At 37.2% G+C, this 21663-nt stretch overlaps 1 protein-coding gene across 7 annotated transcripts in view; it reads left to right on the top strand.

Annotated features, from left to right (window-relative positions):
• Positions 1-146: 146 nt before the first annotated feature.
• WDR17 (WD repeat domain 17) overlaps positions 147-21663 on the top strand; it is a 56139-nt gene continuing 34622 nt past the window's right edge. For 3 of the 7 annotated variants that reach the window (XM_086891579.1, XM_086891582.1, XM_086891580.1), the window contains exons 1-3: positions 148-350; positions 19790-19918; positions 20897-21080. In XM_086891579.1, coding sequence (XP_086747705.1) covers positions 19796-19918; positions 20897-21080 — 307 coding nt within the window. In that variant the 5' untranslated portion in view covers positions 148-350; positions 19790-19795. Of the gene's footprint in view, positions 351-11397; positions 11440-12597; positions 12791-19789; positions 19919-20896; positions 21081-21663 lie in introns of those variants that run through there. The other 4 variants (XM_086891577.1, XM_086891576.1, XM_086891583.1 and 1 more) reach the window with 3 other exon arrangements.

Raw genomic sequence — 21663 nt, 5'->3', positions numbered from 1 at the left:
CCGCCGCCCCGGCCGGAACCCGCACGGAACAGTCACACAACCGCAGCATCGCTAAGGTTGGAATAGACCTTCAAGGCCACCCAGCCCAAGCGCCAGGCCAGCCCCAGCGCTGTATCCCCAAACCCAAGAGCCGCCCCGCCCAGCCGCACACGGGTGTCTGCGGAGCGCCGCCAGGGCCGCTCCCCCCTCACGGCCGCCAGGGCCAGGGCCGCGCGCGGGCTGCGCGTGCGGCCGCCGCGTTGCCCGGTAACGCGCGGCGGGGGCGGGCGCGCGGGTTGCCCGGAGACGGCGCTGCCGTGCCCGGCGCCGCTGTGCCCGGAGCCGCTGTGCCCGGCGCTGCGGGCGGACAGGTGAGGGAGGCAGGCGGGGAGCGAGCGCCGGCGGGCGGCCCCGCGGAGCGGGCGGGAGCACGGCGGCCAGGGCAGAGCAGGGCAGGGCAGGGGGGTGCGGCACGGAGCGGTGTGTTTTGCCCCGCGGCGTGCGGCACGGCTCGGAAGGTTGTGCGGGGCTCGGCCGGGCCTCGCTGCCCTGCGCCCACCTCCACGAAGCGGCCCCGGGGAGCTCTCGGGCGCTGCGGGCGGTGTCTGAAGCATCCAGGAGCCGTCTGACGGTACTGTCGGGGATTTTGCACTGCTTTGGGGACTGTCCTACTACTGTGTGTGTGTCTCTACAAACGTGCTTGTGCAGAAACACGAACTTAAGATCGAGTAAAGGCGGAGGCAGCTATCTCCAAAAGAAGCGAACTGCGTGGCAAACGCTTGCCCTCCGCAGGGAGGGAGAGCTTTGGGCTTGTTTATACTATAAATGCTTTTCCCAGCTGGGACGAGTGTGGGAGGGGGAAGCAAAACAAGTTTAGAGAATTAAAAAAAAAAATAGTTCAAAAGCAAACTACAGGCTAAGTAAGCAAAGCTTATGAAAGTTAATTTAAGAGAGCGGACTGCAAATAAAGAACTAAGTTTAAGGGTTGTTTTCTGTGCAGTAAATTCCTCTGATATCTTAAGAGATGTTGCTTTACATAGACATTGTCATGCAACAATTTGAAAAACTGTTTTAGAAAACTTGAAGATGGCAGGTATGAAATCAAAGTCTGAGCAAGATCTTTAATTACTGCTTCAGTGAAGAACATAATCCTGGATTTTAGAATTGATAAAGACCATACTGTTCTTAATAGTGGGTTTAACCATGGCATGATATAGAAAATAAATACTTAGAAATGTTCTTTTTGAGTGCTAAACCCTGTTGCTTCAAGAGCCTCTTTCTGATCGCCATGCCATTAGTCTTTAAAAAACTTCATGGGCTGGGAAGTTCATTGTGTCTCTTTCTAATTCTACAAGCTTTTTATAGGAGTGTTGGGCCTTCTGGTTTTGTACCTTGTTTAAAAAATTTGCCATGACATCATGCAGCTATCTTCTATTCATAAGAGTGTAAAAGGGGAAGAATTCTGATTAGAAATACATAGGGTAAACAGTAAGACATTCAAACTTTAGTATAGAATTATTTTACCTTAAGTTATTTCTGGTAAACCATATTTCCCAGGTTTTAAAATAAGTTAAAGGTTCATAATCTTTGCACTTCCTAATTTTTTGTAGTCCTAAAGTAAGGAAAATATACTTCCATTGTGACATTTCTTTCGTAATGACAGGCACAACTGTATAACTTACTGATACATTTTAAGGTTTCTTTTAGAAAATAAATGCCTTGCACAAACCAGTCTAGATGACTTTGTGTTATTGTTATGTTTTGTATTTCAAATCTGTTCAAAAGCATCAGTTAAGATTGTAGTCATCTTTGGCAAATTGTTGTAACCCATACAGAGATACGGTGGTATAAAAAACTTGCAAAGGTAATATGGAATGTGCATGGAAGAATACAGATAATGCAAAAATTTTAAAATCTCATCGGACTATTGTTTTAATTACTGGTTTTTTTCTCACTTATTAATTATCCTTCCTGACAAGATATCTGCAGTCTTCTTCCTCAGTTTCAACGTTCTCTATGTTCTATTATACCACATCTTGGACTCTTTGAGTACCTCTGACTGTTTAAAGGACCCATAACACATCAATAAACTTGTGACTTGGTCATCTGCTATAAGGAAAATTCCCGTGTAGCAAGAACAATGTAAGAAGGTCCTTGGTGTGTCCTAATGGTCCATTTAGTTCAGTATTTTATTTCTAGCAGTGGTAATAGGAGATTATAACTTAGGGAAAGCAGTATTTCCTCTTCTTGCAGTCTGCAAATTAAAGTTGATGTTGCCAGTAAGAGTTTCTTCACCAAATCCTGATGGTGATGGTGTGTAACTGACATAGTTTCTTTTATAAATCAATATATAGCCAGGACAAGAGGAGAAGTAAGTATCAATATAACATTTGAGTTACAGGAAGTGGCTACAAGAAGTGTGAATTCCCCTGTAGGGCATAGGCAATTTGTTGACATCCTTTCACTCAGGCTAGCCATTATTTATGGTAGCAGCTGAGCTGTACTATGGGCACCGGAGAATGACAGAAGCTTCTATGGTAATCTTTTCCCCACTTGCATCCTATAAGCACCCTTGGCTGTATGCATTTGGGGTCATCTATGCCTTATCCTGTTCTAGTACTGGTTGGAGATTCTGGGTTTTCTGGTATATGTGGGATTTATTTGGTTATCAGTAAAGGCCTGTAAAACTTTGTTGAATTTTTAAAATTTGTTAACAATATAATTTATTAGTTCTTGAGGCAGTGTCAAGCGTAGGAACTTGCCTCTTCCAGTTCTTTCTTTGTTGGTATTTTAATTTATGCTGATGACCTTGATTGCGCTATTGTCTCTGCTAAGTCTTCTTACATTTTTCTCTTGGACTATTTTGTTTAAATCTGTGTGGGAAAACTGTGTGTAGGGAGACAAGTTGATAAATAGTGATTTTTAAGATCTTCATTAGTGGTGAATCTTTTTTTTTGTTGTTGTTGTCCAGTATCTAATTTCCTATTTATTGATGGTAGATGCTCTCAGAAGCAGTTTTTGCTGTGGAAAAGGATTGATGTAATCTCTCTTTTTTTTTTCTTTTTTTTTTTTTTTTTTTCCCCTTGGGCTGTATATTATAGGTCTTATACTGATGAGGTTAATACTACCTTTCCCCTACTTAATGGAGTTTTGTTCTTAATGCTTCTACTGACAATAAATTTGCTTCAGGTTCAGGAACCTTCACCTACCTTCTAGCCAACATGACAAATTTGAACCCAGCTGCTTAGCATGTATGATATCTTGATTCAAATAACATATCTATATCTCTGATCATTGCCTCCTTTTTTTTCATTATTTTTTAAACCCTTGTATCTAAATGTTTAAATCCATCTCTCTTGAATGGGCTAACCAAACATAATGCATGAATGACCAGTATAATGGTGCTAGGCCTCCTTTTGTGTTGACAGTATCTTTCCTAAAATGTTGTACATCTCTTCTGGCTATGTCCTGTTGGTGGCTCATACTTTTCCCATGGTTTATTACATCAAATGTTTGACTGATTTTGTAAGGGCTTTTTTTCCCCCTTTCTCTCCTTTTGACTGATTCCATTCTGCTTGATGTACTATAGTTGTGTAGTATATACTCAGTTTCATGGTCTCTTAAAACCCAGCACCTCTATTTGCATTTTTTGGGGGGTTGGGGAGGGAGGGGGACAACACACAGTGTTTATCTCATCCCTTTGAGTTAGATGTTTTCAAATCTAGTTTATTTCTGTTTTAGGTATAATTGTTGACATTTACTAGTACCATTAGATAACATGCTCTATAATCTCTTTCTTAATGAGACATAAATGGCCTAGTTTGTTGGCAGTCTGAAACATATTTTTTTTTGCTTTTAAACTTCTATGTTATCTTTTTCAACCTGGCTAAAGAATCATTTGGAGGTTTTATGTTAGAGTTTGAATATATTTAATTTTTTACCCCACATAGATTAATCAAGGTCTAAGAGAAGTAATTAATGCCACTATTTTCATTCTCCTAAATTTCTTTTCAAGTTATTACCTATTGTCTGAAAATACCTGTGATGGAGGACTGATGATAATTGAGTGAAAGACGATTTGTCTGATCCAGATCAGTTTCATACACGGTTTAGCTTTCAGGAAAGAAAGATTGAGACTTCAGCTGTCAAGTGTTAGGTTAGTGTTGAGAAGAGCACTTCTCAACACTAATCATTTGTTGCTAACCTAGAGTGCATATTTTATACCTAACTGCTGGCTGTGAACAGGTATGTAGTTGCATCCCATTCTGATTTCCCAGATAATCAAGGGCAATCTTTCTACAGTTAAAGAGCTTCTTATTTTTGGGGTTTGCTGTGATGTTGAGTTTTCTTTTTCCTTTATGGACATTTGGGCACAAGTGGCTTTGAAGTGTCAGAACAAACCTGTTAAACTGACTGCCCTGTAAAAATTCCTAAGGCAGAAAATCTCATGTTTTAGAACATTATAATGGAAAAAAAGTTTTTCAACAGTTGACCTGTTTTTCCAATAAAATCAAGTTTTTCTTGCCCATATCCAGCTTTAACTACTAGTTCAAATTTGGAAAATTAATAAGTTGATATACAGCTGGACGTCATCCCCACTTTGACTATTCAACCTTTCTTATCTCAGCAAATCCATTAACAAATACAGTTGATTTTAAATCTTACCTCGAGTTTCACAGCTAGAAAGAATTTGGTTTATTTCATTAATTATTTTCCTACTTTTAGTTTATTTTCTTTGTAGTCTTTTTTGGGCTACAGATGCTGACTTTTTTCTCTTCATAGAAAAGTTTTTGGTACATGAGTGTTTATGTTACTTCTTATATCTGCCTTAGAAACGTACTTTAAAGTAATTGTGATTTAATTTATATTTATCTTAATATCCAAACCAGCCATCTTTAGTATAAAAAGGTGGTATAATTAAAACATTAAGTTTATAATGTGTGCATTATAATTCCAGACAGGGGACTATTGCACTATTATCTCTAAATTTATTAGAATCTAATATGTATGTGAAGAATGTGTTAGAATGGAATGACTTAGCTAGACATAGATAAAATCTTGTGATCGTGATTCAGAAAAATGCATGCAATATGTTTCTTGGCATATAAACTATTTGTTGACAGACCAAAAAATCATCAAGTGGCCATGTGGAATTAGCTACCTGCCAGGTTAAATCATAACTGGGTCACTTTAATGTTGACTACATTCAAATTTTATACAAGCAGTGATTATGAAACTGAGACAAGTATTTCAATATAGACATAGTTTTATGAATAAGATTGTAATTTTTCTCTGTAAATATACTGTGTGCCCTTTTTGTCTTTTTTGACCAAGGACACTGTTGGAGATATTTAACTTCGCCATTTCTTATATGTATTCTTCACAGAATTAGAATGGCATCTACTAAGCCATAGTAAAAGTAGTACTTTAAATATATATAAGCTTATAATTTTTTTCTGAAGAAATGTTCATTTAATTTCTTGGAAAAAGACTATAAAGCTTCATTGAATTTATTTTTAAAATCCAGTTCTGGAACATCCTTAAGAAGATACATGATCAAGTCCAATCCACTGCTATTGTAGGTAGCTAAAGCTTAATCTCCTCTGTAAACTGATAAAGCTCAATCTTAAAAATAGCTTGTGAGAAGGTTGTGTGAAAGTCTCAGCCCAGTGTAGATCTGGTGGTGATGATAGTGTTGTACATCTGTTACTAACAGCTTATTCTAATCACTGTGAGGTGGCCTGGTTGTTCTGTATGTCATCTTTTCCTGATAAATCCATACAGCTTGTTGGGAAAGAGCAAGTGAGGGAAAAAATAAAAAAGGACAACTATTTAGAGCCCTGCTATGGCTGTGCCATTGGTAGCTTGATAGGTGTTGGGGAAGTCTAGGGAAATCTAATTCTTGCCTGACCTCGTATGACGTAAGATCGCTGAAGTATAGGTTTGGTGTGTCATTATTATATGATTGGTTCTTGCACAGCTTTACTCTAAGCATTATATTTTAGGATCTTTGGCATCATTTCATGCTTTGTGTTCTCAATGTAAAGATCCTTAAACTGCTAGTTAATTAATAAAACCTGAGGATTTAGCTGACTTCTTTACTATAGATGTTGGTGTAATGAATTTGCATAATGGCATATCAGTTATGAAAGTAATGAATTTCTATACTTTTGTTATTTAAGGAAATTTTAAGTATTTTATTCTTGGGTTGATTGTTTGCTGTGCATTTTTGTTATGAAGACATGCCTGTAATGAGTTTTGTATCATCAATCCAAAGTCACAGCATGTTAATCTTTAGTAATTCAGTAGTTAAGGCAGATAATTTTTAGAGTTATGATGGAACATACCATGAAATTATGTCTACAAGGATTGGCAGGAAGTTTTCTCACAGAATTGAGTACAGCAAAAATAAAAAATATCCTGAGGTAAAAATCTAATCAATTGAAAATAATTCTTAATTTCAAAATATATATAATGCTACTGATTAATGTCAAGAATATATCAAACATGACTTTTTATAGAAGTTATACAGACAAATGTCTAAATATTTCTGTATATAATAGTTAAACAGAAACAGTAGTTAAATATGTATTTGGAAAAAAAAGTGCATGGTTGATTTGTCACAGTATATGAACTTAAAATTATTAATTAACAGCAAATTTGGCGGTAAAAGTGGAAAATCAGAATAGCTATTTCTTTCATCCATTTCTGAAAATCTCTATTCATAGCTGAAGTGCATTGCTGACTTCTGATACTGCCAGATAACATGGGAGAGTAGCATCAGTTTGTTCATTCCGATAAATATAGGACATTACTTTAAGATGTAATCTTTTATCCTCTGTTTTCTAGGTAAATTATACATGTTCTTTATATTTAGGTACAGGGTTTTTTTAGCGCGTAGGGATTGAGGCCAATATACTCTCCAGAATATTCTTCCAGATTCTTAGGGTCATGTCTTCTGTAAAGAGCAAGGTAGTAGCTTGGTCTCATAATAAAGAGATACCTGCAGTGGAATGTCCAGAAGATCAACTTTCATATGAAATACAAGGAGAAAAATAACCACTGATTTTTATTTTAATTTTATTTTTTTTAATGATTTTTTTGGGGCAGTGGGGTGGCTGGTTGTATTTGGTTTCTTGTAATTCTTGACTATTGTAGTGCTAAACTTTGATGACACATTGTGATGTTCATAGGCTAAAGTGTCATAATTTTGAACATCCCTTCCACTTTTTCCTTTTGACTGTTTTAGGTTTTTTTCTGTATTTATGCCTAGGCAATCTGAAATGAGCTAAAATGAGAGTACCTAGTTCCAAAGGGAGGATTGTGAAATGTCTGCAGCACAAGTTTGATCATCGAATCATAGTATATCTAAAGTCTGAAGGGGTCTGTAAGGATCATTGAGTCCAATGTCCTGCTCCTTGTTAAAACACATGACTAAGAGCATTGTCAGGATGCTCAGTGAAATCTGAATGGTTTAATGACATGAAAGCTTCAGGGAGAATCTGTCCCAATGACTGACCACCCTCTCAGTGAAAAACCTTTTCATGATGTCTAATCGGAACATGCCCTGACACAGTTTCATGCTATCTTCTTGTGTCAGCTCAAGAATTAAACAATTGTTTCTGCATCAAATGAATAGGATGTTTTGTCTCTTTTTTATTCCTTCTAGAATATATTAAACAAGTTTATTGGGCAATATACTGTAAGACTGCATTCAAGTTGAAGATTGTCTCTTTTGATCTGATATATTATAGTACGCTTTGTTGTCCTTAAATTGAGGTCAAAGAACACTTAGATGGAGGTGCCAACTGGACTTTAGGTTAAGAGTATATTAAGTTTCTTATAAAGCATTTAATAATATTAACATTAATTACAACAATTTAAGGGATGGAACACTTTGAGATTTTTCACATTTTTATTATAATATTTAGTACACATAGTTTTATTCATCCTACACATACATTTTGTTATTACCTGTATGTCATGGTTTAACCCCAAGCATCAGCCAAGACCCACTCAGCTACTCTCTCACTCTCCCACCAGCAGGACTGGGGAGAGAATCTGCAGGGTAAAAGCCAGAGAATTTGTGGGTTCTGGTTCTATAAAGGCAGTTTAATAGGGAAATCAAAAGCCGAGCACACAAGCAAAGCTAAACAAGGAATTCTTTCACTGCTTCCCATGGGCAGGTAGGTGCCCAGCCATCTCTAGGAGAGCAGGGCCCCATCAGTGGTTACTTGGGAAGACAAACACTGTCACTCTGAATGTGTCCCCCACCCTTCTTCCCTTCACGTACTTAGCACGATGTAGTATGGCCTGGAATATCCCTTTGGTCAATAGGGGCCAGCTGTCTCAGCTTGAATTTCCCTCATGCACCCCCAGAGAATGCCTTGGCTCTGTGTAATCTATATTAGTGATAGTATCTGTGTTGTCAATTCTGCTCAGCACAAACCCAAAACCAGCACACTATAGTATAATAGTTTTCCTAGTGCTTGGAGATGAATGATGAAATAGACTAAAACATATAATTGCCTTATAATGCATTTGCAGTCTTTCTTGTCTTTATTTTTCATGTATAATTTAACATCAAACTTCTTAATTTATTTACAGGTAATTGTGATAGATATTTTCAAGCAGTTTAAGTTCCCATCTGCTATCCTGAGAAGATTTTAATTACATCTGTACTTTTGAGTTGAAGATATTTACCAGTTTATTGACAGGATAATACCATATTCATATCCATTTTAGCCCATGCTTCCCTGATGATACTGAAACTAAATGTGAGTCACAGTGTTTGTCCTGAGAGACTCATTGTTTTGACAGGTTGGTATTGAGACTAGAAAACTCAGATCACATGGATGGTGGATCAGCTACAGGCTATTGTGGTTTGACACTGGCCAAACTCCAGGCACCCACAAAAGCCGCTTGCTCACCCTCCCCTGCCAGAGCTGGGCAAAGGAGAGAAGAATTAATGAAGGATTCATGAGCTGAGATAAGGACTGGGGGAAAAAAAAATCTCCAAGGGAAAAACAGGCTCAACTTACAAAGTGAATTTATTATTAATAAAATCAGGAGGATAATGAAAAGTAAAATAAGCCCTTAGAAACATCCTTTCTTCCCCTAACGCCTTCCTCCTTCCCACTGGCAGCACAGGGAGACAGGGCATGGGGATTTGGTCAGATCCTCACCTGAGGTTTTCTTCCTCTGCACAGGGAGAGGAGTCCAACCCCTGCTGCACCATGGGTCCCTTCCACGGGAGACAGTTCTCCATGAACTTCTCCAAAGTGGCTCCAAATGTCACAAGCAGCAGTCCTCCCAAACCTGCTGCAACGCAAGTCCCTCCCACAGTGGAACAGTCCTCCCAAAACTGCTGTGGCATGGGTTGCTGTTCTACAGGGTGCAGTCCTCCAAGGACAGGCTGCTCCAGCTTGGAAGCAGGGCCTTCTCTCTCCACTGGGTCTCCCACTGGATCACAGCCTCCTCCAGGCATTCACCTGCTCTGGCATGGGCACCTCCCCCATGGGCTGTGGGTGGATCTCTGTGTTCCCATGGATCCCCATGGGCTGTGGGTGGATCTCTGTGTTCCCATGGATCCCCATGGGCTGTGGGTGGATCTCTGAACCCCTTGTGGATCCCCACGGGCTGTGGGTGGATCTCTGATCCCCCTGTGGATCCCCAAGGGCTGTGGGTGGATCTCTGAACCCCCCGTGGATCCCCACGGGCTGTGGGTGGATCTCTGAATCCCCTGTGGATCCCCATGGGCTGTGGGTGGATCTCTGAACCCCCCGTGGATCCCCACGGGCTGTGGGTGGATCTCTGTGTTCCCTGTGGATCCCCAAGGGCTGTGGGTGGATCTCTGAATCCCCTGTGGATCCCCATGGGCTGTGGGTGGATCTCTGTGTTCCCATGGATCCCCAAGGGCTGTGGGTGGATCTCTGAACCCCCTGTGGATCCCCACAGGCTGTGGGTGGATCTCTGCATCCCCTGTGGATCCCCATGGGCTGTGGGTGGATCTCTGAGCTCCCTGTGGATCCCCAAGGGCTGTGGGTGGATCTCTGTGTTCCCTGTGGATCCCCAAGGGCTGTGGGTGGATCTCTGCATCCCCTGTGGATCCCCAAGGGCTGTGGGTGGATCTCTGCATCCCTGTGGATCCCAATGGGATGTGGGTGGATCTCTGATCCCCCTGTGGATCCCCAAGGGCTGTGGGTGGGTCTCTGAGCTCCCTGTGGATCCCAATGGGATGTGGGTGGATCTCTGAGCTCCCTGTGGATCCCAATGGGATGTGGGTGGATCTCTGATCCCCCTGTGGATCCCCAAGGGCTGTGGGTGGATCTCTGCATCCTCTGTGGATTCCCAAGGGCTGCAGGGGCACAACTGCTTCACCACGGTCTCACCACAGCCTGCAGAGGAATCTCGGCTTCGGCACCTGGAGCACCTCCTCCTCCTTCTCCACTGACCTTGGTGTCTCCATGCAGTTTCCCTCACATGTTCTCACCTCCTCCTCTGGCTAGAAAAAACTGCACTTTGTTTTGTTTTCCTTCTTAAATACGTTATCACAGAGGCATTACCACTATTTCTCATTGGCCCAGCCTTGTCCAGTAGTATGTCCATCTTCAGAGCCATCAGAGATTTGCTCTGCCAGACATGGTGGAAGCTTCCAGCAGCTTCTCCCAGAAGCCACCTCTGTGCCCACCCCTTCCCAGTAATAAAACCCAGGCCATGCAAAACCAATACGCAGGCATGAAAGAGAAACAATTTCTTTAATTTCTTCAATTTACTTGTAATTCTTCGATCAAGATCTCAGTGATAGTATGTGCCCTTATAAAAAAAAGACAGAACACCCTGAAAGCAGACTTTCCTTGATGGGAAAGTATTAATTTACTTGAAACCATGATTTTCATGTGTAACAAGCAGTAATAATGTAGATATGTTTTAACAATTTGTAAAATTTTTGTTCACAAAAGTGGCACATCAGTAACATTTTTATTGTTTTTTCATAGATCATGGTTATGGTCAGGGATTTCTTCAGTGCTGTGATTCGAGGTGACTGAATTAGTCCCATATTTCTCATACAGTTTATGAGACTGTGCAAGTCTGTGCACTTTGCATAGTTAATATTTGAGGTGAAATCTCAAAGGGCAAGTAATTTGAAAAATTTCAGCGATATTGTAGGAAGTTCTTCTGTACATACTTGCGTCTGTATCCATTTACATGGAGGACTGTATAACTATAAAAAATCTTGGAATGCTACTTCCTGTTACTGAGTGTCTTGATTTAAATATTCATGGTTCTGCATGTGTGGTTTGTATTTTTAGTTTGTTTATTTCTTTCTCATTGGATGTCAGAATTTCTGAGTAAGAGGCTGGAAACCAAAACTATTGCTGCTTTTCTTTATTCTCCTGGAGAATGTCACCTACCTACACAGTACCCTTAATGGAAATCAAACGTTCTGGGGTAGGACAGGTAAGGTCCAATCTCATTCATTTACATCCATCCATATGTATCCACATACATATACAATCTATCCATTGTATCCGCAATATATACATCCAATGTACACAGTTGCTCCGTGGAAATGGTAAGTAATGATGACCGGTTAGTATCTGGTACCTCCGACTGTTCTTTTCCTGCTTTGTTGAAGTTTTGATTAAACAGTGGACTTCCCTATTTAGTTTTTGAATTTATTATATTACAAATGGTGGGGAACAGCTTGTTGAGTCAGTATAAAAAGGCAGAGGTTAACTGGATCCTAGGTTTCTTTAGAAACTGTTTTTTTTTGGGTCTGCACAATCTTTGCAGAGGATTTGATAGTTGCTGTAACCGTGCAGTCAGGAAGGTTTGTATGTAATGTCTCCTAAACAGCACAGCTGATGAAGTATATTGCTGCAGTATAGAGATGTGGTAGTACAGCTTTTATTCCTTTTTACCTTTCATTTTCATTAGCATAATGCACTGTGAAATCGAATGTGAAACTTAGAAGCATACCAGTACTACCTGCTGAAGGAATAAATGCCGTCAGATATGTGAAACTCTTCTGAGGATGAGAAAAGAAGCAGATCCATTCCGATGAATTAGTTAAATCAGGCTTTTTACATTTTTCAACTGGCGCTTGTGGCTGCAGCTGAGCCTTTTAGGCTCTGCTGGCTGTGAACAATGGAGTTGCAGATTTATTTTTTTTCCCTCTTAAAAAAGCAAGTTAACTGATGCTTGGTATTTGCGATAATTTTGGCCCCTCCTACTGTGCCAATTGAAACCACTCCCTACATAACCAAAACAAATCGTTCCCCATCATTCTGAGGATATTTTACATTTCAGGACAAGCTTTTGTGCACTGAACTGCATTTTATAGATAGTACCTTTTAAAAAAAGGAAAGTAATTTTTTAGGAGATAGATAAGAAAAACTCAAACAGCACCTCATTTTCAGAGCTCAGAAGCACAGGAAAATGAATCTTGAAGCAATAACTTGCTTTAATTTTAAATACTGTAATATATAATCTAATAATTGTTTTCATATTTATTTCTGTTTTCCATTAGAAATTCCAATAGGTAGAACATTTAAATTGCTGTTAAAAGTATATCAGATTATATATTTATGAATTTAAAACTTATTAATATCAATTCATACCACAGACTTCAGATCTGATCTTTGACTAGCTTGTTATAGTGTTGAGTAAATTGTAGCACAGGGCTTATTGTACTTATATGTGTTCAGGTTCTGTACTTTTTATTTCAACTGTGCCTTCTTTCATGGCTTGGATGACTTATATTTCCCATTGGTTTGATGAAGATGATTGGTATGAAGGACAACAAAGAGTAAGAATTGCTTAAAGTAATATTTTCTCTTTTACTACTTCTATATTTTTCTCCTTTAAGATGCTCTTTATTATTATATTGATAGTAGTATTTCTATAGTGGTACTAAAAAGAGATTTGTATTAGTTTTAGTGAGGTCTTGAATCATAAATAAGTCATATCCAAAATGTGGATTTTGAAAATTAATTTTGCTAGCTGGATAAAAGGTACTATAACTGTGACAACCACCTACTTGCATTTTTTAGGTTACATAATTTAAGAAGTAATAATTTTTTAATATGCAATGAGATGGAAAGCAAACATTTCATCATATTAGAAGGCATTAATATACCATGCGTGGCATAAAATAGTAATAGTAATAGGGTGAAACAGAAATATTTGGGAGATATTAAATTACCTAGGGTCATTTCCAAGTTGTATCTTGGATAGCTTTATGTTTTTATTAACATTTTTCTGAGGAGGAGTTGTTACTATAGCAACATTTGCAGGATAACTTGGAATTTTTTTTTAGCATTTATTAGCTGCATGTCTAAGCTGCTTTCATAGATTTATGGTGGGAAATGAATTTAAGTCACATTTCTTTCATTGTATTAAGCTCTCTTATGGTACCTTACATTTCTGTGATTTCTTTTTCTTGTTTTCACAATATATGGTCAGTTAATGAATTAGAATGTGGGAGATGCTACAGAAAGCAGTTGCTTTCATTGTATTATTGTGTATTACTCGATAATGCCTGCTATATACTCTTAAGTATAAAAAACTGGCAGGTATTAATACTGTTCCACTGTTCTCATTTTGCGTGTCAATAATGATATGGATGTTTCAGATGTAGAATTACCTTTTAATAGCTGTCATTCAGGGATTCAGATATGAGATGTGTCAAGAGGTAACTTTATCTGAAATCAGACCAGTCTTGGCAATTTGCCAGCAGAAGAGCAATCTTCTGGTGATTGTTGTAGCTCTGGACTGGAAAATGAGAAGATAAATTTATGCAGTCTTGGATGCTTCATGCTGTGATCAGACATGGTTGTATACGTATCTCTGTGTATTAGACACATTGTCTGCAAACTATGACTGAGAAATACTCCAGAGATAATGGCTTTGTTATCACTGCTAGAGGGTTTCATATTGATTAGGTGTGTAGTCCAACATTGCTGGTGATATATTGTTAGAAATGTTAGTATTTCTCCATGCTTGGTTTCAAACCTAGTATGGCTCTTTAGATTATCTTGTTAAAGTTGCACAATAAAGGATATTCTAGTTAAATGTACAAGTAGTATAGTCAAGACAGTCAAAATCACTACTTTGTGAGACTTACTATGTTATGATTCTTTTAATGTTATTGCCTTCTAAGCAATGTTTTCTAAGTATGGTATCTACCTTGGATTAATATATTTGGGTTTTATTTTGAGCATTTGTTTCTGTAAATCTCAGGCTGTGATTTCAAGTTTCAAACTTTAGGGAAAGGTCCACAACTTCTTCCCTTGTGAAGCCAGAGGTCCTGTGGTCAAATCAGTTCTGGTAGTGATTTGGATCCAAATTTATTATAGAGGTTTAAAATGTCTGTGAACACTAGCAGAACACTTGTTCATTTCAAATAATATTTTAAATCAGACTGTTCTTTTCCTGGTCAATGTCTGGATAAGTGAATGCACATTTTGAACACTTGCTAGGTTGTCATAGGTTAGGAAATGTCATCTGCAAATTCTGGTTGCAAAAGTCTAGCCAAAGCTTCTGGTATTTTTGAGGAATCTTGTTGAAATTCAGTCTTGTCCAAGGCACCCTCTTCCTGACTATGGTTAGCCTTCTGATTATCTGGGGGAGCTATACATGGCCTGTGTACCATGAATTGTATACAAAATGAGAAAAAACTCATTCAATTTTTGCTGTCTATACTGATTAGTGGTAAACTAGCAACCAGCCTAGTATTTTAATAAACAAAGTACATGTGCAAACCTACATAGTCTGCATTCTTCTACATTGTGACTGTCACTGCTATTATAGTCAGGCTTTATTTTTTGCTTAGAAGCAGTTGCTAGTGTGTATTGTCTCAGACTATTCCGAGACCTGCATTAGTAACTGCAATTTAGTAAGCCATGTCAAGACTGAAAATTCATTAGCACTTTGTGGTACTTCAAAGTAGGAAGAACTTTTGTTTGTTTTGTCAAAGTTTTCATATTGTAAGTTGTCTATTGGCTTTTAAGCTGCATATATACCACAGTATTTCTGATTACCCTTTATTTCATAGGTCTGGACAAATTAATATGAACTTAATTTCTTAACATGGCTATAATGTGCTTGGTGTTTCCCAGCCCCACTGGAAGAACACCAGTGCTAATGATATTTATGCTTTTACATGAGTCTCAGTGCTATTGAGGCATTCAGTCAGAAGTAATTTTCAGTCTTGCAGACGTACTAAGTTTTCTTCATAAGTTTGAAGACATTTGTGCTTTCAGAAAGATAAAATGATTGTCCATTATCTGGTGCTTTTCACTGGTCCCACTGCATAGGGTAATGAATTTGAAACTCTGTGGTTTACAGATGACATTTTCATCTCTAATTATTTCCTTCCAAAGGTGTGTTAGTATACCCCATGTCTTTAAGAAGATATAATGTGATGTAATGTCTTTGTATCACTGAAGGGCTTATTAATTATTATGTTATCATTGATTTGCTGACAAAAATATGTCCTTGGGACAGTAGTCTGGTTGAGATATAACAGTTTTATATTTCAAACATACAGGAGTGACAGCAAGCTTTCCACATAAGATACAAACCTTATGGGAAGATAATGACAATAGAGTGAACAGAAACAGAGGGCACTTTACTGCTTGTAGCTGTTAAGAAACTACACTTTGTATACACAGAAGCACACTGATTAACATAAGGCTACTGTATATCTGCTTCTGTATGCATGCCATATTGCATATGGACTCATTTGCTTAAGTCATACACCACGTGGACCACAATCAGAGCACATGTGAACATCTGTTGTTGCTTGTGCTTGATGGTTATGCATTTGTGGATATTGATAACATACACTGTATTGATAATGAAAGTATTAAGTGATGGGTTTAAAGAGCTATTATTATTCTGCAAGTGTTATTGTAGTGCAATTGGGAAATACAGAGAGCAATGAAATACACTGAGGAGGTGAAGCAGAGAAAAAGGAGTTAGATTAAAATTAAAATGTTGCCTGTTAAAGAGCTGCAGTTGCCAGGCTACTAACACTGCAGTTTTGTGTGGTGTGACACAACACTCAGTCTTTTCTCCTGCATCCTGTAGTAACTGCATTATTCTGTGAACATCAAGGTTTAGTTCCTCCATCTGTCAAGTAAAGTGATTTCATTCTACAATCAGAACAATATTTTCTATTTTTGGGACCAGCAAGGTATTGGAATGAACATGGGAATTCCAGAGTGCTTTGCAAAAAATGATACCTATGCTAAGGTAGGGATTATTAGGCATTTATCTTTAAGTTATTGATATAAAGCCATGGTATGTACCTAGTCAATTCAGTTGTTATTTTAAAATAATATTTATGATATACCAAATTTCAGTTTAATGTGGTTGGTTGTTGGGTTTTTTTTCTATATTAAGCAACAAGGAAGGACCTAGAATGTTGTTGCTTCTGCCAATTGAAAAGAAAGGCTTTGTTGTCCTCCCTCTTTCCTTCATCTCCTTGGAAACTGTGAGCACACACTGCTAGCTTTCCCAATTTGGTATACGCTTTTTACATGCACAGGGGTTTTTTTTCATTGTAGACTTAAGAGTCCAGTATAATTACTTCTATGTCCCTTATTTCAAAATAAAATGCTTTTTTACAAAGTATAAAAAAATCTCTATTGTATAAAAATGCAGGTGTGAAAACATACGTATTTTCAGTAATGCTGCATTTTTACCTTTTTGTCATTTTACTCAGGCTGTTCTGATGAATACATCTTTCTCTTTTATACTCTGTTTACTCTGTTAAATATGCTTAACAGAAATCTATAATGTTTGAAAAGATCTGCAGGAAACTGCCTTAATACATGATACCTACAAAAGAGCAAGTCAGTATACCACACAACCACATTTCTTCTTCTAGATAGTGTCAAACTGAATTTCAAGGCAAATGCTTCCTCTTGTCAAGTGGTATATCATTACAAAGAGCAGGAAATAATAACATCTTAAAACAATAAGAATTAGTAAATAAAATGCAAATTCTTTTCTGTAATAAAGCTCAGAATATTTTATGTATATAACTTTTTCTATATAAATAGGGAAAATCTAGTCAAAGTGTAAGCATGAATTCTTAACTCAGTGAAATAACAATATATTACAGAGCAACATTTTTCATCTAAAATTGGAAAAATTCAACTATTAGCAGCATTTTTATAGTGATTACTGCAGAATCTTACAAGATAAATCTGTTGTTATTCTGAAAGAAAAATCCATGGAATTCTGTTTTAGCATCTGTTAGAGATCTTAGATTTATGATTAATTTTACCTGTAATCAAACTGCAAATTAAACAAGACTTAAGTCATATTTTCTTACAGACTAAAACTTCAGCAAATCAGGAATTCTTAGCTCCCATATAAGAAGGTAAAAAAAAAAAAATAAATATTATCTGTATAAAGAGGGAAAAATCTTTTATTATTATGAAGTAAATAGTTCTGTAGTCTTAGGTTTTAAATATTTATCAACTTTTTATCAGTCATACATTGATGGTTTTCAGGTGGTAAACCTGGAAACTAAACCTATGATAATCTAATAGTTTACATCTAATTCTCTCCTACTTCAGCGTGGCTTTTTTAACGTTCCTTAACAGTTTGCTAACACACCTAGAGTTTTAACCATTGTTTTCCCTGGAATCAAGAACAGAATCCAAAATTTCTTGTTCCAGGTAGTCTGTGCTTTCATAAAATAATTATCTAATCAGCTGAGGAATATTAATTTCAGAAAAAGTGATTGTTGGTGGTGCCAGTTACTTTTTTCATCTGAACTAGAAGTCTGTTCTGAATGACCCAAATCCAATTATTTCTCTGCATATGTGATTTACAGTTTAATTGCACAGAAGAGACCTCTGCGATTTGTAATTTTACTGAACAGTAAAGAACACTAAATGGCAAAATTAGAAATTTGGAGGCTATTTTTGCCTCTTCATGATGTTGATTCTTTAAATAATTAGATCAATTTCTCTCTGGGGGGTCTCATATCATTTAGAATATGAGATGGATTGCAAAGGAGCTGCAAGATGATGCAATTTATAGGAATGTTCTCTCTGGAATCTCTGATTTGCTGCAGAAGTTGAAAGAATTACTATTATGGACAGACAGAAAGGAAGTCCAAGAGCCAAAGCACTAGTCTGTAACAACTGTATCTTGTAACTTGTATATTTCTCTTCTGCTTTTGCAGTCTCTTTTACCAGAATTTTCAAAGGTTACATGTGAGCATTTAATTCCCTTCAGTCATTTAGTACTCAGAATGTTTAAACACTTTAACTAGGGTCAGTGATATCTTTAAGATGATCAGTCTCAAATATTCAACTGATCTTCTGCTGAAGAAGCCCCCAAAATAAGTTGCTTAAATTTTTTTCTTTTTCTTTCATACCTTTCAAGGTGAGAGAAACATTGTTATATCTGTAATTATTCATTACTGTTTACCTGTCAAGCAGATAGAGCAAAAAGAGGAGAAAAATTAAAAATAAAATTAATAATTCAACTTTTTTTTATCCCTTGTATAAATATATTAAAATAAAATTTTAATATTAATTAGGCAACCAGTTTTTAGTTAATAGTGACCATTAGGCTCCTTTGGGTATTACAGATCACAACTGCAGAACTTGTATAAAGTTTTTTCTGTATGTGCCTTAATACTACTGTCATCCAGAAAATATTTCCCCTTCTATATATTTAATATCAAGTAGGTCAAGACTGATCTACAGCAACATCTGTGCTAAACTGTTACACAGCAGTGCATTGCATAACCAGTCCTTGTGCTTCATCAACTGTTGCTCCCTCAAAATACTTGATTGCTTTTTAAGTCTCATTTCTCACTAATTCCCTTTCCTTTGTGGAGTTTGAAATGGTACCTAGTACTTGGTAAATTTAAAATGGCTCTCCCCTTTCAGGATTATAGTCTTACCTCTTTGACCTAAAGATGTCATCCTCCATATTCTATGTAATATTTTTCCACCTAATATCCCTCAGTCTATTATCTGTCCACAGCATAAATGTGACCCTGAGACATTCTGTTACTAGGCAACGTGTTGACATCCAGAATGAAATGGGTGCTAGGTAAATAATTGGTCTGGCCCAGCAAAGCATTTCTTGCATTTTTATGTTGAAGTCAATTTTCTCACTCTGAGTACAGCTGGGACTGTGGGACTTGGTTTGGACACAGAAAGAATAGTTTGCTGTACAGTATTATTACCCTAAGATTTGCTTTTGTTTTTTCATAGCTCACCTCAACTTCTTTTTGTTAAGCAGTAATTATTAAGAAAATTTAGAAATTTTCTACTGAAAGGATGTTAATAAGAAGGATATTATGATAGCGTTGATCTATGCAAGTGGTTTGAAGATCTTTCTAAATGTTTTTTTTTACTTAAAACTATTAGAATATGGTTTATTTTGTCTGGGTGTCAGTGGGAGATGAATGGGAGAGCAGAGAAGGCATTAAACTGTAATAGAGAAAGTATTGAACCAGACTGTGGAAGAAAATGAACATGATGAACAGTTTCAGCTAGTACAAGTCAAGAACTATTCAAGTTTTTATGGGCTGCCTCCCTGGCTCCCTTTTCTTCCAAATGGATTGGTGTGAATGGTATAAGGCACCCTTTTTTGTGTGGCACTGAAGCCTCTGAACATCTACTTGTCTTTATTTCAGATACATTCATTTGTACCTCAGGCAAGTTATGTTTTTAAAGCAGACATATAAATTACTTATGGGAACAAAAATGTATTATTCTGTTCTTTAATATTCTGTCATCCTGGAGTCTAATGAATTTCTGTTTTAAAGGCAAAAATGTCACATGTGAAACAAGTGGGACTTTTAGCTGCTGGATGTCAGCCATGGAACAAGGATATATGTGCCGCTAGTGGGGACAGATTTGCCTACTGTGCTACCCTTGCTGTTTATATTTATCAGGTAAGATTATTTTTGTTTAGCAGATTAGTTACACTTTTACATTGCTGTTGATCTCACTTTGATCCCTTTCAACAAATGTTTCTGCAATGTTTGGAAGTATGGTTGCTGCTGAGAAGATGTCTATGTAAAGCTCAATATTCCATTCAAGATACCTCTGAAATTGTATGTGTCAAGAATTATTTTTAGAAGATGGACATACAGTGCAGCAAACATTTGTGTGAGGTTCAGTGATAAAAGACTGGGTTCTGAGGGAGAAATGAAGAAATTCCACAATTCCATTTGATGCTGTAGTATAATGAAGTCTTTTGCATAGTGGATTAAAATGGTTCAAAGCTGAGGATTCAGTGACCCACCTTTATTTGATTTGGATCCTAAACTCCTCAGCACTGTTGTCTTCTGAAGTTTGCAGCTGCTGTGCATCTAAAAAATCAAAATGCTTTGACATAGAATTTTCAGATTGAGAAATATGCGAGGAAATAAAGAATGTACTTAATTTTAAGAGTTATACTGGTAGTAGGATTAAAATGAACAAAATTTACTGTGTTATGTCTGTGCTTTTTATTTTTTATATATATTTTAACTAAGTAATTTTAAAAAAGAGAAGGATTTCAAACTCATTTTTATATTCTGCCCTGTTTATCGGAGATTACCAAATGATTGTTACTATGCCTATAAATAAAGCATTTTAGGATTGCTTGAGTACATTTCTAACTGAAATACAATAATTTTTAAGTGACAGGAAGATAGACAGTCTATCTGAAATAGTTTTTCAGATAGTTGGGTACCTGGCACCTTTCTTTCCAAGTCAAATGTATGAGAATTTGTTTTATTGAGATATGAGGTACTGGCAATAGTTAAATGCACTATAAATTCATCCATAAGTCTAATACTGCTATATGAAATATTCTCCAGCCAGGAAGTATTTAAAGTAAGTTTACAAAAAATGTATTTCTAACATTAATTTTGCTATTTGTTTAGCTGGATCACCGATACAATGAATTCAAGCTCCATGCTATTATGTCTGAGCATAAGAAGACAATCACAGCCATATCTTGGTGTCCTCACAACCCTGACGTGTTTGCAAGTGCCAGTGCAGATAGTTTAGTGATCATCTGGAATGTGAATGAACAGAAAGTTGTGGCCAAGCTGGACAATACAAAAGGTATTTTAGACATGGAGATCTGTTTTATCCATACAGCATGATCCATGAGTATGAGAAATACTTGATACAGTGTAAACTCTATAGTTGGTAGGCTGGAGTTTTAACAATTGCCTAACACAATATTTATGTCAGATTTGTTGTAGTTTATTCTAGAAAATAATGATAGTGTGTTGGAGTAAATTGCTGTCAACCATCTCGTATTTGGTAAAGAAAGACATTATTCTTTTTCTCTAAAGAAGTTGACCAGTTCAAGAATTAACTTTGATAGTGATTTCTTATTGAGCAGGGGAGGAAAAAAACCCCAAAACCAACATTATTTTCATCACTGTATAAAAGGACAAATAACTGAATTTTGAAACAATAAATTTCACGATGACTTTAGCTAAGTGAAAGCAAATAAACGGTAGCCTTAACAGATTCAGGTCTAAATCATCAGTGAATTTGGAGAGTTTTTGTCTACCTGAATCTTGTCTCAGGCCTTGAAACTGCTGGAGATTTTATTACAAGTCTAGAGGGTTAAGCATCAGTGTTACAGTTACATTTCCCTGCCCAGTTCTGATTTATGCCATTTAGTCAAAACCAG

Source organism: Cyanistes caeruleus, chromosome 5 (assembly GCF_971803275.1).
Source record: "Cyanistes caeruleus chromosome 5, bCyaCae1.hap1.1, whole genome shotgun sequence".
Classification (NCBI taxonomy): Eukaryota; Metazoa; Chordata; class Aves; order Passeriformes; family Paridae; genus Cyanistes; species Cyanistes caeruleus.
The sequence above is the reverse complement of the archived record's forward strand: the minus strand, read 5'-3'. Positions and strand labels throughout refer to the sequence as shown.